At 40.7% G+C, this 17,186-nt stretch overlaps 2 protein-coding genes across 4 annotated transcripts in view; one reads left to right on the top strand and one right to left on the bottom strand.

Annotated features, from left to right (window-relative positions):
- The window catches only part of rpe65a (retinoid isomerohydrolase RPE65 a), a 5,894-nt gene extending 3,893 nt beyond the window's left edge, over positions 1 to 2,001 (bottom strand). Inside the window, exons 1-6 of the mRNA XM_005912639.2 lie at positions 1,883 to 2,001; positions 1,409 to 1,491; positions 1,107 to 1,257; positions 668 to 775; positions 378 to 519; positions 146 to 293 (exon numbers count right to left, since the gene is read on the bottom strand). Of these exons, the coding sequence (XP_005912701.1) occupies positions 146 to 293; positions 378 to 519; positions 668 to 775; positions 1,107 to 1,257; positions 1,409 to 1,491; positions 1,883 to 1,893 (643 nt within the window). The 5' untranslated portion in view covers positions 1,894 to 2,001. The remainder of the gene's footprint in view (positions 1 to 145; positions 294 to 377; positions 520 to 667; positions 776 to 1,106; positions 1,258 to 1,408; positions 1,492 to 1,882) is intronic.
- Positions 2,002 to 7,636: 5,635 nt separating this feature from the next.
- On the top strand, positions 7,637 to 16,748 carry LOC102306536 (serine/arginine-rich splicing factor 11). 3 transcript variants are annotated; one of them, XM_014332459.2, is made up of 12 exons: positions 7,637 to 7,948; positions 9,332 to 9,465; positions 12,285 to 12,400; positions 13,122 to 13,199; positions 13,285 to 13,322; positions 13,493 to 13,626; positions 14,717 to 14,795; positions 14,901 to 15,020; positions 15,125 to 15,214; positions 15,547 to 15,630; positions 15,790 to 15,952; positions 16,071 to 16,748. In XM_014332459.2, exons 1-12 carry the CDS (start codon positions 7,827 to 7,829, stop codon positions 16,260 to 16,262), a joined length of 1,350 nt encoding a protein of 449 aa, XP_014187945.1. In that variant the 5' UTR covers positions 7,637 to 7,826; the 3' UTR covers positions 16,263 to 16,748. The 3 variants fall into 3 exon arrangements, with proteins under 3 accessions (XP_014187945.1, XP_042075517.1, XP_042075519.1); XM_042219583.1 differs by having other exon boundaries at positions 9,332 to 12,034; XM_042219585.1 differs by lacking the exon at positions 7,637 to 7,948 and adding an exon at positions 11,909 to 12,034.
- The last annotated feature ends 438 nt before the right edge of the window (positions 16,749 to 17,186 follow it).

Below are 17,186 nucleotides of genomic sequence, written 5' to 3'. Positions count from 1 at the left end.
AGGGTCTCTACCTTACAATATAAAATACCTTACGGCAACTGTTGTTGTCATTTGGAGCTATGTAAATAAAACTGAACTGAATTGAACTGAATTTAATGAAAAACCAAGTGTTTGTGTTATTGTTGCATGCGGGGTTTATCTAAACCTTTCTGCGTGGGTGGGATCCTGACAATATTGTAGGCCAGTGATGCTCCTTTCCCCATGCAGTTTCCAATGTTATACACAGTACCGTCCCTCTCAATATGAGGGTGGGCAGTCACTCCATTAATATTGACATAGCTGCACATATCGACCTGCACAGAAAATAAAGGCGAAAGCTGTAAAGGTGAAAAGATTGCTCGCTCTCGTCTCAGATTCAATGTACTTTATTGATGTACCTTCTTCAGAGTCTCCAGCGTATCTGTGTTGACTTTAGTGATGTAGTTGGTTTCTGTTACAGCATAATAATCCTCACCAATAGGGTAGACATTCACCAAGCAGTTGTCTGTGACCTCAACACCTTGGAAGTAAGTGAAAAACCTGCAGCCGAAGAAAAAACAGGAAAAGACTGCAGTCTATACAGGATTGTAACAAAAAAAAGGGAACTTGGAGGTAAAATACTGCAAATATTTGCAAAGACATTGAGACATTTCTAATTTGCTCTCAAATGTGTGCATGTGGAACCAACCTGGAGAAGATATTCTTGCAGGGATCAGGATATGCGAATGTACCAAACTCAGTAATGACCACACGCTTCTCTGTAATGGCTCGCACATAAGCATCTGTCCTGATAAACCTAAATGGAGGAAAGAGAGAAAATGCAAAATCCACTTTATGGGTCATTGACTACCCCTCAGACTTCCCATACATGCAGCAAGTGAAGGGGAATGTGCTAAACGAAACAATCATGTGTTTGCAGGAGTGTTTCATGCAAATGTGTTTGGTATCTATGAGTCAAAATCTCATGTCAGGACTCAACATGAGCAAACTGGCTCGACTGTGTTAGGTAATCCATGACACCATCCAGTCTTATGGCAACATATGATGTTTCACACGAAATCACACAGCACCAGCTACTCAGCTGCAGTTCAAATGCAATATGTGACACTGATAAATGACCGCCTTACTTCCGGAAGTAGGTGACCTGGCCATTCTTGAAGTCAAATTTGTGCATGAGGGCCTGGCCATCGAAGAGGTGATAGAAGGGTTCATCTCCGACCTCAAAAAGCCCGGGTCCCAGACGGAGAAGGCTTCCCTTCAGAAACGAAGGAATCCGGCCTGCAGAATGAACGTGGATCACAGAAAGTTTTCAGTGTGCTGAATTATAAACTAGAAAGTATAAATTTCCAGAAAAGTGCAGTCGATATGCAAATGTCAAAAGAGTTATTTTCGTGTCTAGTCTATTTCTGTCTGAAAGATGTAAACAAACCTGTGACTGTTGTGGGAAGAGTCTCAGACAGCTCTTCACATGTCTCAAAAAGCTTCCTGTAGCCACCAGCTGGGTGTTCAAATCTGTTAGCAAAAAAAAAAAGAAAAACAAAAGAGCAAAGACATCAAGAAACACTGCCAAAGAAATTATTGCCGATGGGTTTTCAGCAGGTTAAAATTATATATCTTTCAGCTTTAAGTAATTTTAGGATTTCTGATGACTCGTTTTTGGTCAGAAACCCAACCTGCTCCTGACTACCTAATCCTGTGAAAAACACCACAGGATTAGGTTAAAGATTTCTCTACCAAAAATCGAAATAATTAATTGCATTAATTTCCAAAAAGTACTGAAACAAACATCACAGTTTTCACCTAACAAATCACTTTAGTTAATTTACTAAAAAAAAATACTACCCTGGTTGTCATTCAATGTAATAAGAAATATGAGATACAATTGAATTCATTAGAAACTGACCGGCTGACCATGGTTCCTTTTTGCTGTTGAATATAAAACAAAAAGCAAACTGTAACAAAAGCCTGTGGTCACTGGTTTAGTAACTGGAAGCCTCTGATCTCCCACTGGATTTGAGGTATTTATTCATCTGGGCCTCCTCGGAGTCAATCTACGCAATCAGCGCTGTAAAGCTTTGTCCCAGCCAATCATGTCACATGGGGAACAAGTATCCCATTGTGCCAATATCCTCTTTTGGGTGACCCAATGGCTACACCTCTCAACCTGGATTTATTGCAGAGAATATGCACTGCAAAAAGTGATGCTTGGCAAGAGAGTTGTGCTTGTGTGTTGGATTTCTTTTTCTTTCTATTTTTAACTGTTCTGATTTATGTGTTAAGATAAAATTATGCTGAGTCACAGACAGTTTATTTTAGCACTCATGCAACATAATGGGTAGGTCAACTACCCATTATGAAGAAATATCAAGAGTAGGAACTTTGATCCACATAACACTGGTTTTGCACATTGTGTGAAATAAAGACAAACACCTTTCTCATCTAAACTGCAGCTTTTATCCCAAGTGCAGTCCGTATTAGTGCCAAAACGTTTATTTTTATTTTTAAACTTTTTTAAAAACCACCCTTTTTTTCCCCAACCTTATTTTTTAAAATTAATTTTAAATATATATATATATAATTTTTTTTTTATAATATAATATATATATATATATATATAATATTAATATATATATATATATATATTTGTAATTTCAAGTATACATAGGGTAAGTAGAAGCTAGGTGCTGCTAATCAAATGAACTCTAAATGATCATCAGTAATCTGTGAGCATCTCTGTTAAAGGTTTTGGCAGTTTGCAAGTGTGGAGCATTGAGATGTGTTAACACAATGCCACAATTTTCCCAGGAGTGGACCCCAAGGTCAGACTGTGTGCCTCAGTTAGCATGTTAAATGTTAAAGTTCATGGCAGTATAAGACTGTTTGGAAGCAGTAAAAAGAACATGGTAGCACAGTTTAGTTCAGTGTCCTCTGAACAAACCATAAAACTCCTGGAATGCTGTCCCGTATATCATCTCAAACACCTCATACTAACCGTGTAGCACAGCGGTGGAGGGGTGCTGATTTTGGCTGTTTTGCAGTCACAGGACTTGGGCAGCTTTCATCACTGAGTTGACCATGAACTTCTCTGTATATCAAAGTGTTCTACAGTCAAATGTGAGGCCATCTGTTCAAAAGCTAAACCTTGTCCAAAACTGGGTCATGCAACAGTATAATAATCTGAAGCCCAGCAGCAAATCTACAACAGAATGGCTGAAAAAAAGATGTTGTAGTGGTCCAGTCAAAGTCCAGACCTTGACCTGAGTGAAATTTTTGTGGCAGGACCTTTAGAGAGCTGCCCACAAACCTCAATGAACTGAAGCAACGTTGTAAAGAAGACTGGGGTAAAATTCCTCCACAACAGTGTGAAAAACTGATAATGTCGCACAGAGAACAATTACTTCAACTTATTGCTGCTAAAGGTGATTCTACAAGCTACTGAACTATGTGGTGTAGTTACGTAGTCTCATCCCAGGACTGCAGTCAGTAGTCAGTATGTGGGGGAAACAAACAGGTAATTTTGACCCAGAAATGAAATAAATGAGATAAACTCACTGCTATCTGCACTTTAACACTATTTTTTTCCTTTTTGGACATTAGTACTAAATAAAAATAAGAAATGTTTTCAGTTAAACCTCACTGCCATCATTAGGTGGGATTGTACAATGACTGTTATACAAAATGCTACTTGGATGAAATGTGGCCAGTTGTTCTTTGCTCTGAGCACAAAATGCCTTAACTTGCTTGTCTCAGCGCCGCGATAATCCAGGTGAAAAGGATTAGCCTGAAGACAAACGCTGTATTGTTCCTCCTGGGGGAAAAAACATCGTTAGGAGAGAGTTGTGTCACTGCTGTGTGACGTAGCGGCCTCAGCCAACACATGAACTGAATGAATGGGAAACGCAAAACATTGTTGTGATAATCTCTCGGGAAAGAAACAAAGCATCTCTGAGTTCTACGGTGATAATCGCAGCTTTAAGGGGTCGGCACAAGTAACACATCAAATATAATCAGCACCCAAAACAGTGAGTATAAGAAACAAACAGCTGATTAGACCACAAACAAGTCAAGTAAATGCAAAGAAACAAAGAACAAAGAACACCTTTTAACCTCCATCGGTCTGCAGACTGCTTTACGATGTTTGCACAAAGCATCAAAATGGACTAATATCGAGCACACTACAGCAAAGATTAGAGATTTTTTGAGGATTGATGCCTTAGAGCATGCAGTCACAGTAAAGCAGCTTAATCTCTGCGATCACAAGCAGCAAAGGGTCTTTGATGATATCGCCAATACAAATGAGACAGTACTCGTCTTTGAACTGAAAAACAGGTGGTAGACTGTTCGTTATAATTTGAGCCTAATGAGACTCTGGGCTTGAAAAGAGATCTTTTAGTGTATGATGTTGCTGCACCTTATTTTATCCAGGCAACAGAGTGGATCGATGCTGAGAAGCTGGTCGGTTTTAAAAAGAGTTTTTAAAACAGAGCCTTTTTATGATGTGATTGCATTTCATTGTGAAAATATAAAAAAGATACACTGGATGAGCTTTGGAAAGAGTCGATGCAGCTGAGAACTATGATTTGTTACTGCAAATGTGTTGATGCTGATACAGCTGCAGTGTCTGCAATAATTTAACTTACCAAATCCAAAGTGCGCTCATTCAGCTGTTAACACCGGAAGTCTTTAAACGAGATCTCACAGCTAAAAAAAAAACTGTTAGAAACGCAATATGGCCTCAGGGAGGATCTGCGACAGTAATTTGGCTTCATATTTTTTCTTTTTTGTATTTTAAATTTAATGATTTTGTAAGAAAAGAAAGAGTAAGATAATGTTTCAAAATCAAAACCAGATCAGTGAGATTTTAGAATAAGTCACGAGACTGCAAGTATGACTTAGATCTGGAGTTTTTCATTTTTGAGGAAGTTGTAAGCTTTGGAACAAAATAGTTTCAGCTTCATTGAAAAAACACTGCTACTTTTCCCTCCTCTGGCTCTCAGCTACATCCCCCCGGTGGCGTTTGTTCAGATGTCAAGTCTGCAGGTTATTATCACCAATCAGATCCATCTCCAGACAACTTCACCAACTTCTTCCACTTGCTGAGGCCATTTAAACCACGCAGTCTACTGAAAGTCAGTAAACATAGTCTAAAATATCTGCTTTAGATTAAACTCATGAGTGAAACAAGTCGTCACACCACTCCCACTTTTATATTTTCTTCCATCTAGATAGTAATGACTGCAAGGTGAGGATCACCATCTTTAATTTCTCGAGTTCATGTAACAAAAGCCAGGAGCTGCGACTGACAGAGATGAAACATGTCCACAATCTCATGGATTACTGACTACCTGACAGGTAGGCTGCAGTATGTGAGACTGTCTGTTTTATTGATGGGCAGTACATGCCACCCACAGAAATACTCTGACTGATTGTGGAGTGGATGGATCTATTAGTGATGAGCAGGAAAAAGAGTACAGAGCACAAGTTGATGATTTTGTTGAGAGTTCTGGGAGGAATCATCTGCTTCAAATCCGGGGTGGCTGTAGCTCAGGTGGCAGAGCAGGTCAGCCACTAATCAGAAGGTTGGTGGTTCGATCCCAGGCTGTCTCCTGGCTGCATGCCAAATATCCTTGGGCAAGATACTAACCCCATGTTTGCCTACTGGTGGTCAAAGGGCCCGGTGGCGCCAGTGTCCGGCAGCCTTGCCTCTGTCAGTGTGCCCCAGGGCAGCTGTGGCTACAATGTAGCTTGCCATCGCCTGTGTGTGAATGACTGAATGTAGTGTGAAGCGCTTTGGGGTCCTTAGGGACTAGAAAAGCGCTATACAAATGCAGGCCATTTACCATTTCTAAATGCGAAATGGAACAGAGCGATGGTGTTTGACTTCAGAACCAAAGAGACATGTCCCACGACAAACACGGGTCAAGATGTTGATGTGGTGGAGGAGTACCTGACGACAAGAGGATGAATTTGAAGACTGACACAGAGGCTGTGAAAAAAAAGTGGATGAGCAGCCTCTTTTTCCCATGAAACTGAAATCCTTCAATGTGTGCTCAAGGTTTTCTATCACTCAGTTGTAGTGAGCACATTGTACTGTGTTCTGCAGGGGGAAGCAGCATCTGAGCTGGAGACACCAGCAGACTGGATAACCTGAAGAGGAAGACAGGCTCTGTGATTTCTTGCAAACTGGACCCTTTTGAAACTGTGGTGGAGAGGTCACTGAAAAAACTGTAATCCATCATTGTAATCCTGACCACCCTCTGTACCACTTACTGCGACCGCGGCTCAGGGGGTTGGGAATCGCATCTGTAACCGGAAGGTCACCGGTTCGATCCCTGGGCTCTCTGTCCTGGTCGTTGTGTCCCTGGGCAAGACACTTTACCCTACTTGCCTACTGGTGTTGGCCAGAGGGGCCGATGGCGCGATATGGCAGCCTAGTCTGCCCCAGGGCAGCTGTGGCTACAACTGTAGCTTGCCTCCACCAGTGTGTGAATGAATAGTGGTATTGTAACGCGCTTTGGGTGCCTTGAAAAGCGCTATATAAATCCAATCTATTATTATTACTGGACAGGTAGTGGAGCAGCTTCTCTAACAGACTGACTCAGCTCTGCTGCCTTAAGGACAGACACAGGAAATCTGTCATACATCATGTTATCGTTGCCTCTATTCAACGTAGCAGCCTGGCAGATAATCATTTGCAAAGATAATAATGGTATTAGAGAACCTCATGGAATGGGTGGCCGAGCAGCTGCAAGCCTTGCAGTAGTTTACATTGCAATGCAAAGTTTTGGATGCAGTGGTGTAAAGCACGCTGCCACTGGATTCTAGATCAGTGGAGACATGTTCTCTGTCGTGACGAATCACGCTTCTCCATCTAGCAATCTGATGGCCGAGTATGGGTTTGGAGGCTGCAAGGAGAACTGTACTTGTCTAAATGCACTGTGCAAAAACTAAAATTAGGTGGAGGGGGCATTAGGGTCTAGGGTTGTTTTTCTGGAGATTTGGTCAATCTTCATCATACAATGAAGTATTACATGCTCCCAACTTTGTGGGAACGGTTTGGGGATGGCCCCTTCCTCTTCCAACATGAGTGTGCACCAGTGCACAAAGCTAGATCCATAAAGACATGGATGAGGAAGTTTGGTGTGAAGAACTTGACTGGCCTGCACCTGGCCTCAACCAGAACAGAACACCTTTGGGATGAATTATGCATGTGAAGGCAGATGAAGGCAAGATAGATTGATAGATATTATTATTCAACTTTATTCCACATTGAATGGCAATCATATTCCCAGTTAAACGCAATAAATCCTTTTAGAAATGTCATAAAGGGATGGCTTTTTCTAAATAGCTTTAGTTGACCAGACTGGATTAATTCATGTTGGTTGGTTGAAAAGCTATGCTTAAGTAGTTTCCCCAAAACTTCTCATCAATACTGAATGAGGCGCTTTGGCCACGTCTTGTATGTAAAAATGAAAATAAAGGGCGCCCTCTGCTGGTAATTAATTGCAGGTCAAAAGTATTTCTACATAGTACAAACCTTGTAGTACGCTTCTTTAAAGGACGATCGATTTATTCCATGAAGGTAAAGTAGCCTCCAGACTTGATGATGTGCTGTTTTAATAATTTACTTTAAAACCGCCAGTTTCGCCACACGCATGCGCACTTCAATCGATAATTACCCAAGATGGCGGCGAAATGCTACAGTTTGCTGTAGTCGCTAGTTAGCGCATACCCAGAAAAAAATTACCAAAAAAAACCCAAATTGGTTTTGTAACCAGCGGATAGACGGTAGTGTGGTTTAATACTAGCAGTGGGCGGTTGTGTTACAAAGGTTTTAAGTCGGGAAAATGAGCTACACAACGAAGGTGGTGCAGGTGACGAACGTGTCGCCGAGCACAACGTCGGAGCAGATGAGGACACTGTTCGGTTTTCTGGGAACCATCGAAGAGCTGAAGTTATTTCCGCCAGAGTAAGTTAAATAATTGTCTGTGGGCTTATTAGAGGCTTTAATAATGTAGTCACAGGCTGTTTGGTCGTGTTTCCTAGTAGACTCGGTAGACTGGTTAGCATGCACGCGTAGGTCCATGCTAACCAGTGACCTGGCCCGCAGTCTTTTATAATGTCTTTGTCTGGCCTCATGAACCACGCGTTAATCCTATTTATTTCTTTGATAGTCTGCTTATTTCCTAAACACGGATAAAAACGTGTATTTAGGCTTAATATGTCCCCCTCGGTGTTTATTTGGGTCTTAATGTTACCGTAGTGTCTTGTTTTTCAAAGTATGTAAAGTCTCTTTTTATCAATGAGAGGAAATGCAGCAAAAGTGATTAATAATTAATATAAACACGCCCAAGTCGAGCTTGTGAGGAAGGGAAAAAATTAGTTGTATTAACTTTAACGGTCTCTCCGATGTTTTGTTAGGGTTAGGGTAACTCTACCCCTCCTTTCCCCAGTCGTTTTTATTATAATTGAGTCTTTCCAACAGTCCACAGTAAATTTTCTTCTAAAGTATACAGTCAGGGCCTGGGTACTTGTATTTATTTCTGTTTAAAGTGTATGTTATAAATCTGCTTTAAACTCTGTCTGCATATATTTGTTGTGTGTCAAATCCACACTTAAGTGACTAACACAGCATGTGGGTGCCACTGGACCACATCAGGTTGTCAGAACATTTTTCTCCAGCTGCTCCCTTTAGGGATCCACAGCTGACCATCTGCCTCAATCTCACCCTATCCCTAGCATCATCCTCTGTCACACCAATCCTCTGCATGTCCTCCTTCACTACATCCATGAACCCCCTCTCTGGTTTCCCAATTTTCTTCCTGCCTGTTAACCCCATATTCAACATCCTTTGTCTAATATATCCACTGTCCCTCCTCTGGATGTGTCCAAATCATCTAATCCTTTTTTCCATGTGCTGTCCCTCTGATGTACTCATTTCTGATTTTGTCCATCCTGCTCACTCAAAGTCAAAGTCTTAACATCTTAGCGTCAGCCTCCTGTCTATTTGTCAGTGCCACTGTATTTAAACCATACATCATAGCAGGTCTCGCTACAGTTTTATGTACTCTTTCTTTCACACTCGCCACCATCCTTCTGTCACAAATCACCCTGGCATTTGTCTCGATCCACTCCACCCTGCTCCAATCTTTTCTCCACCTCACTTGTGAACCGTTGATTTGGACGGTTGATACCAGGCATTTAAACTCCTCTACCTTTGCTATTGCTGCTCCTTGCATTTTCAGCGTTGCATCGGGATGTCAAAAGAGGCTGAAGAAAGCAATGTTTAGATTTTGTAAAAATGTTTTTTATTGCAGTTTATTCACGTCATTCTTCTTTACCACTTCTATAGTGATTCGCCGATGCCGGTGACATCCCGGGTGTGCTTTGTGAAGTTCCAGGAGCCAGAGTCGGTTGGTGTGTCTCAGCATCTGACTAACACGGTGTTTGTGGACAGAGCGCTGATAGTGGTCCCGTTTGCTGAAGGTTTGTATAAAAGCTCATTGTTGAATGAATTGTGATGGTGCAAGACTGTAAAAAGGTTGTTGTTGGTTTTTCCCGTCTCCTGTGAATTCACCCTGGCATGCTTATATGAGCTTTGTAAGATAATTTTGAATGAAAGTGGTATTGCCATTCTCCTCCCATGGCTCGTGTGTTTAAAGCAGACTTCTGCTGTCAGATTTGTGGTGAACTGTTTTAGCGCATTGCACATCTGTTTTAGCACAACAGCCCTTAAACAGATCTTTGTTACCTGGAGTTAAGTTGTTCGGGATATAGTGAGGTGTTTGTCTCTGACTAAAACAGTAATGTGCTCTGCGCTCAGAAAGTTCAGTGTACCAAACTCTGCTTTACACACCAGGACACGGACATCTGTGGGCACCACAGGCACGTCAAAGTTCAGAAGTGATGTACTTGAAATGCTTAACCAAATGCATTTTTATTCTCACCATATATTGGACTACCCCCTGTTAAACTTCTCTCTGTTATTTGTGTGTGTATGTGTGTGTGTGTGTATGTGTGTGTGTGTAATTTTTGTAGTGAAGAAGGCAAAAGCAGCCCCCTCGTTGATGGCTGAAAGTGGTCCTCTGCCTGCCAACAGGGAATTGTAGACATTTGCAAAGGCCAGCAAGCATACAAGCCCCACCACTCTCTCTCTCTTCTCATTTTGTCTCCTTTTTTTTCTTTCTCTGCCTTATCTTTTTCTTTCCTTCTGTCTAAATTGTCTTTCCCAGGTGGTTTTGAGAATAAAGTTCAGATTTCTAGGGCATAACCTGAAACTGTGCAAATTCTGCACTATTTAACGACACTTTTGAGGGCTGCTTGGTCAAGTGTTTTATGGTTAAGAAACGGTTCCTTTGCAGATAAGGCTGCCTGTATTCATCACTTTTTAATGTCAACAAATCCCATGAAAACACAGAGGCCATTCAAGTCCACAGACTAGTAAATGCTTGTTTGTTCATTAGGGTAATTGCAGCTGATGCAGTTTATTTAGAGTCGGTGCCTCAGGCACCATCATGCTCTTTTAAAAGCTCACTAGCATACGCAAACAGATTTTAAACAACAGCTGGAAGTAGTCCCCAGCAGATGGACAGTTGTTTGAATAACACCACAGTACTTTACGTTTACTGTATGTTTTTAAAGAAACCACTTCGCCTTCTATAGAAGTCAGACAATATATTTCTGAAAGTTTTACACCTGATCAGCTGGAAATCTGTGTCGGAAATCTATGCTATCACATGATGTTATGATAACATAATGAAATACAGCCGCAAGTACGGCAGTTGGTCTGTTCAGCACCGCCGATTCCTCCTGTGCATTTCAGAAGTTGGAGGGAAAATATGTTTGCATGTGATTAATAATGACCTAAACAAAGAATAGAGACCCAGGAGGGGGAAAAGATCCCCGAATTTTACACTTTTTATATCAGCTGGGACTGCATGTAAAACACGGGGACATGATTACACACAGTAATTTACACATAATGCTACAGCACTAGCATAAATGCTGGTAACGCAACCACTTGTGTAGGTTGTGTTGTAGCCCCACAGAAGTCTAAATCAGGCATGAGATGGTATTCACTAGATTTGTGGACAGTAACAAGAATATTTCCAGCCTCATCCTTTTTTAAAATGGCTTTAAAAAAAACATCAACTTGGGAGTGACACCAGTTATTTGGCTCTGGTGCAATAATTGTATATGTCAGGGGTCTGGGTTATTTTTTAGTTAATACAGAAACACACTAATGCCAAAGTAGCCTACTCTGCACAGAGTAGGTTTAAAACATTTTTTTAACCTCACGATGTAATTTCAGACTTGACAAGGGGAAAACTAGTCAGTGATTTAATAAATACATGGAACTAAAACTCTCTGGTATAAATCCTCTGAGATAGGCGACCGACATGACGTAGTGTTGGTCCAGTATCCTCTTTAACAGTGGTTTTCTTTTGTTGTTGTGTTTTACAGTTCTTTTTCCTGGCTCAGCCAGTCCTGTATACCAGGCCCTGCTGAAAATACCATCCAACCGTTTTGTCTCCTGCAGCATTTTCTCTCTCCAGTGTGCTCTTGTGTTTAAGTGTTGTGTGTCTGTATTTAGGTGATGTCTCTTTGTGAATGGATTAAGTGTGAGATGATGATGATGATGAGCTATTTAAAAGATAAAATTGGAGGTATTTTGCATTTTAAAATAAACAGCCCACCATCCTCTGTCCAGGTTTGGTTAATTGATGCAGTGACAGGTAAGGATACTGAGATAATGATGCAGGCAGCATCTAGCCTGAATTTTGTTATTGCCATTTAGCATATAAACTACTTAATTCTCTGAAATGTGTTTGTGGTGAGTAGACGCTGATGGTTTGCATAGTGTTCTTGCCGAATCCCTAAAATTCTCTCTGTTGTGTGTGTATCTCAATTTTTCTCTGTGTGCTTTTAGTAGCGAAGCCGCCAACGTGAATCGCTTGTTTCAGTAAACGTCAAAAATGAAAATTGAGGGCACACCGAACTGGAGAAGCAGCTGTGCTTGCTAACGTTTGGTTCATGACTTAAAAAACACATTCAGGTGATCTATTCTTGGCAGTGTTCATTGGAGTAGTGTGATTTATTCCAGCAATAGTTAAGTCACTGCAATGATTATGTTGAATTAAGGGAACTCTTCTCTGATGTATGAGGTAAACATGTGAAGAAATGTGAACACTTTTCTTTCTTTTTTTTCTTCTCCAAAATGTCTTCTCTGTAGTGTGTGTGTGTGTGTGTGTGTGAGTGTGAGAAACCTTTCTTCTCTCCTAATGCCTTTTTCTTTATCCCTGTAGGATCTATTCCAGATGAGGCTAAAGCTTTGTCACTGCTGGCGCCAGCAAATGCTGTTGCAGGAATTCTGCCAGGGGGAGGCCTTCTTCCGATGCCTAATCCCATCCCCAATCCACCTGTAAGACCTCACTGTTTAACTGTGTTGGATGTTACATGGTGACATAACCAAAAGTCTTAACATTTTTGCTCTGACATGACAAAATGTAACTTGAAGCCTTTTTTGAAAAAGTAATTATGCATTTAAAGACATACAGAAGCAGAGTGTAAGATAACATAAAAATACGACTCACAGATAAACTGGCTTTTGTTTATTTTTGTTTTAAAGTTGGATCATTTCAAAGTCCATCTGGTAGTTTGTATAGTTCTTTAAATCTGTTTTTTCTCCCTGTGTTGTATTTCTGGTTTTTTTTGGTTATTTGTAGGATTGTGGTAATGCAAAATTGTATTGTGCTCATTCACATCCTTTTAGTATAAATGGTTTGAAGCAGTCAGTCATGTTGCCGAGTTACAGGTCTCTTGCCAAGTTGTGACCAAGCAGTATCCTGTCTACGGTTTTCCTTCATCCACTCACATATCCATCAGTTACTCCTTCGGCTCTGCCATGTTTCTGTCATTTCAAGTCGAAAGCGTATATCAGCATCGGTTAATGTATGTGTGTCTGCTTACATCACATCTTTACATGCCTCGCTGGCCATTTACTAATGAGAGAAATTAGTCTCTTGCACATAAACAGTGATTTTTAGCCCAGTGTATCAGATAGCACCAATATAATTACATAAACACTTGTTAGGTGTTCGTATCTGGATATTCTTGGCCTGACATAAATTTGTTTATTCCAGCTTGCGAACCCCTTTGGTGCACCCAATATAGACGCAATGGCAGCGTTTGGATTCCCCGGAGCTGGTATGAATCCCCAGGTGAGAGGTTTTCTGAAATGGTAGTGAACGAAGTTGATGTTGAATGTTTTGAACTGACAGTCTTTATCCTCCCGTTTCCACACAGGCTGCTGATCAGCTGTTGAAATTGATGACGGATCCAAAGTAAGTCTCTTTAAAGATTCTTCTTTGAATGCTGTGCATTAGGGGGTTTTTTTGTTTTTGTTTTGTTTGTTATTTTTCCCAGGCACTGTAGAACAACTGAGGCACAGGAAAGAAGCAGTTGTTTGGTGTTTTGTAGTAATGAGTCAACTAATTAATATTTATTTGTTTAGACTGAATCCCCTGGCGGCTGGAATAAACCTGAATGCTGGGCTGAAAGCTGACGCAGCTAATAAAGAAATCGAAGAGGCAATGAAGAGAGTCAGAGAGGCCCAGTCGCTCATTTCTGCTGCTATCGAACCCGGACGTGAGTGCATTAAAGTTCAGAAGATCTTGTTGCTAGGATGTTGGCTTTGCGGTATAAAACAGTGTCTGGATTGTCTGCACTGCTGTCATTATAAACACTTATTAGGTCAGCTTACTTCCCCAGATGATTTCCTTGGCAGGTTTTCATGTTTGCAAATAGTTTGTTTTTGCTTTTGTTTTCAGTGTTAAGAAAAAACGTTTGTTAACCCTTTAAAACCGGACGGAGCAGGTATGCTCCGTTTTGCGTAACTATTTTTAAATCCCTGTAGAACCGGAACCATGTAAGCTAGCACAATAATTTTTTTTGCACATGAAACCGGAGGAGTTGTACGTACTTCTTATGCTATCAGCTCATCCTAGATTACGGTTTCCTTCCACATATAGTTTTGCAAAAAACTGCATAAAAAGCACTTGCAGCAACAAAAATATAATATTCCAGAAACACGCTTTGCCAATTCGATCAGCTGTTCATAACACTTCCTACGTTGGAATAGACATCAGCGCGAACTATCGTATGTCCGCCATTACCTGGCCGAAACCGGAAGTGGCATCATTTTTTTACCATTTCCTCTTTTTTGTTTTTTTACCTTCGGGGCTTTATAAGCCTATACTGGTGTTTTTAAAAGTCATGTTTGACTTCATGCTTTTCTGAATAGTTTCTGGGATGCTTAGAACTCAAATTGCATTGCTGGAAATAGTTTATCTTGATGCATGTGCTGTTTTCTTTGCAAATTTGCATTATAATATTTATTTTTGTTTTTCCAGCAGTATATAAAAATTGGTGTATCTCAAAAATAAAACTATGAAGACACTCAAAAAACAAAAAAACAAAAACAATTTTCAATTTTTTGTAGTTTATTGCACTTTTTTGCAATTTATGTAGTTATTATAGACTTAATGCTGACATCTTATTAGAATTTGGGCTATAACGGTTGTATTGATGTATAGCAACTTGAAATGCTCTCAAAAATGGCACTACAGCATATAAAAATATAAAGATAACTCTGGCGGACTTGGTTCTATGGTAGGTCTTAAAGGATAAAACACAGAGTACTGGAACTTGACCTGTATTTCATTTTCCTGACGTGCAGATAAGGAGACAAAGAAGAAGCGCTCTCGGTCCAGGTCCAGATCCAGAAGGAGGAGGTCCCGATCGCGTTCAAGACACAGGTGATTTACTAAAACTTATCATCTGCAGAGCTGAGATGAGGAAACTTTGTATTGTTTGTTTTCACATGAACAGCAAAGTTAAATGTTGTGAATGAATGGTTTCAGGCGAACCAGAAGCAGGTCGAGGCGCAGATCCAGATCGAGAAGCAGAAGACGCTCCAAAAGCCCGCGCAAGAGACACACCCACTCTAGAGACAGAGGGAGGAGATCTCGCAGCAGATCCAGGTGTGCTAACTGTGTAAAAACCTGTCCTCGAACCTGTACTCTGAGGTCTGCAGCTGGGAAACCTGAGATCTAAATCTATATGCATGTTTTCTTTTTATCTACAGAGAGCGAAAGAAAGAAGATGCAGGGAGAAGGAAATCCAAAACACCACCCAAAAGCTACAGCACAGCGAGGAGGTCACGCAGTGTGAGCCGGTGAGTACAGCCAAGGTCTTCAGCTGACAAGTGCTTGAATTCTATTCTGGTAAAGACCTTTTAATATTAAGAGAATTTAATGACTGTTCTATGGTCAGATTTACCAAAGTGCAAAATCAACAGGAACAGAATAGTTAAATGTACGTTTTTAAGTATAGTACTTCCCTAATCACGATAAAGCTGCTAATGCTTTAACAGGAAATAAGATTTAATGCATATGACAGTTATTAATGAAATGCTAGATTTTTGGTTTTCAGTCAAATGTATTTATTTCAGCTGCTTCTAATATCCTGCGTATGTGCAAAACTTAAATTATTTTGTTCTGTTTGCAGGAGACGCAGGAAAAGTCGCAGCGCCAGCCGTTCTCCTAAGAAGTCTCCTAAAAGGAAAAATTCCCCGTCTCCATCTCCTCGAAGGTTGTCTGATGTGTTTAATACCTTCTGGCTGCACTGAATGTGTATTTTAAGTTTCTCCTGAATGATTTTTTTTTTTTTTTTTTTTTTTTTTAAAAGGAGAAGTAAACATATATCCATTACTAATCTTATTCTGGACTTTTCACTTTCCATCCTGTTCAGACACAAAAAAGAGAAGAAGAGGGAGAAGGAAAGGGACCGGGACCGTAGGAGCGATAAAGAGCGTGGCCGTGAAGAACGGGAGCGCTCCAGCAGCAAGAAAAAGAAGAGTAAAGACAAAGAAAGGGAACGTGACCGGAAATCAGACGCAGAGAAAGATGTTAAGGTTGGTGTGTTGTGGTTTTAGACCCTGCGAGCATCACTCTTCTAATGTTAGCCAGTCGGAGGGAGTTTGTACTTTTTTTTTCCCCCGAGGTGTCTCATGCATCAGCTTCTTTTCCCAGATCACCAGAGACTACGATGAGGAAGAGCAAGGATACGACAGCGAGAAGGAGCGAGGTGACAGGAAGGACTCGGACGATTCTGCTTTGTCTCCTCGGTCAGTAGAAGGTAATGGCACAGCACGTTCCGCGAAGCAGGCCAAAGTTAACGGTGCCGATGATCGCCACGAAGAGGACATGGACGTCAGCGACTGACTCGTCCGTCCCGTCCTTTCCCACATTCTCCCTCCATGTTGGTTGTGAAAAAGCTACATCTTTCCCCCCTTCCTACTGGGCTGAATCTGAAAATGTGAATTGTTTGAAATGTATCAGTTTCTGTCACAGGAGGGAAGCGTGCCCTTTTGCAAATGTTTCATGCTAAAAATTGTCTGCCCTGACATTTTTCTCGGTTTGTCACATTTACTGTAAGTGGTCTTTCTGCTCTTTGCTGCTACAGATGTAATAGATTACAACTGGAAGTAGGCTTGCTTTGCGTTTCTTTAGCTTGTTACCAGATTTCTTTTTTTTATTTGTCTTTACATATGAACCTTTTTCATTTCTGTTGTGTGGGGTGGTGTGATGCACGGGTCTCTTGTCTTCACCAAAAATGCAAGCTTCTTAGCTTAGCTTCTTGTTATCTGAGAGTACTGATTGTTTTATCAAGGATTTCTTTTATATATTAAAGCTTATTTAAAGAGCTAAGACTGTGAAAATTTATAACTTCCACCTCAGGTTGGGGGGGGGGGGCTAATGATACAGAAATGAAAATCCTCACGTCTGGTTTAAAAACACTTAAATCACAGACATGGTTCAGCTGTTTGATCACAGAGACAATTTTGCCTTCAAACTAGTCAAAGGCAGATGCGCCTAAATTAGTAATGCTAACCTTTGGCATCACGTAGGTCCAGTGCAGCAATACTACATAAAGTCTTTATTGGCATAAAACTAATGCTGATGGAGGATTTCTAAACATACATAAATTTTCCAGTTCAGTTAGATCATTTTACATGTGGGCCACATATAGCCCACTTTGATGTGAAGTGGGCCGGACCATTTAAATAAAGTGTAATTATAAATTTAGAACACATGGTGTTCATGAATTCACAGAAAATGCTTGTGTACTTCGGTGTCGTGGCTTGA

This window comes from Haplochromis burtoni, unplaced genomic scaffold, assembly GCF_018398535.1.
Source record: "Haplochromis burtoni strain Fernald_Lab_line unplaced genomic scaffold, NCSU_Asbu1 Contig_3, whole genome shotgun sequence".
NCBI lineage: Eukaryota > Metazoa > Chordata > Actinopteri > Cichliformes > Cichlidae > Haplochromis > Haplochromis burtoni.
The sequence above is the reverse complement of the archived record's forward strand: the minus strand, read 5'-3'. Positions and strand labels throughout refer to the sequence as shown.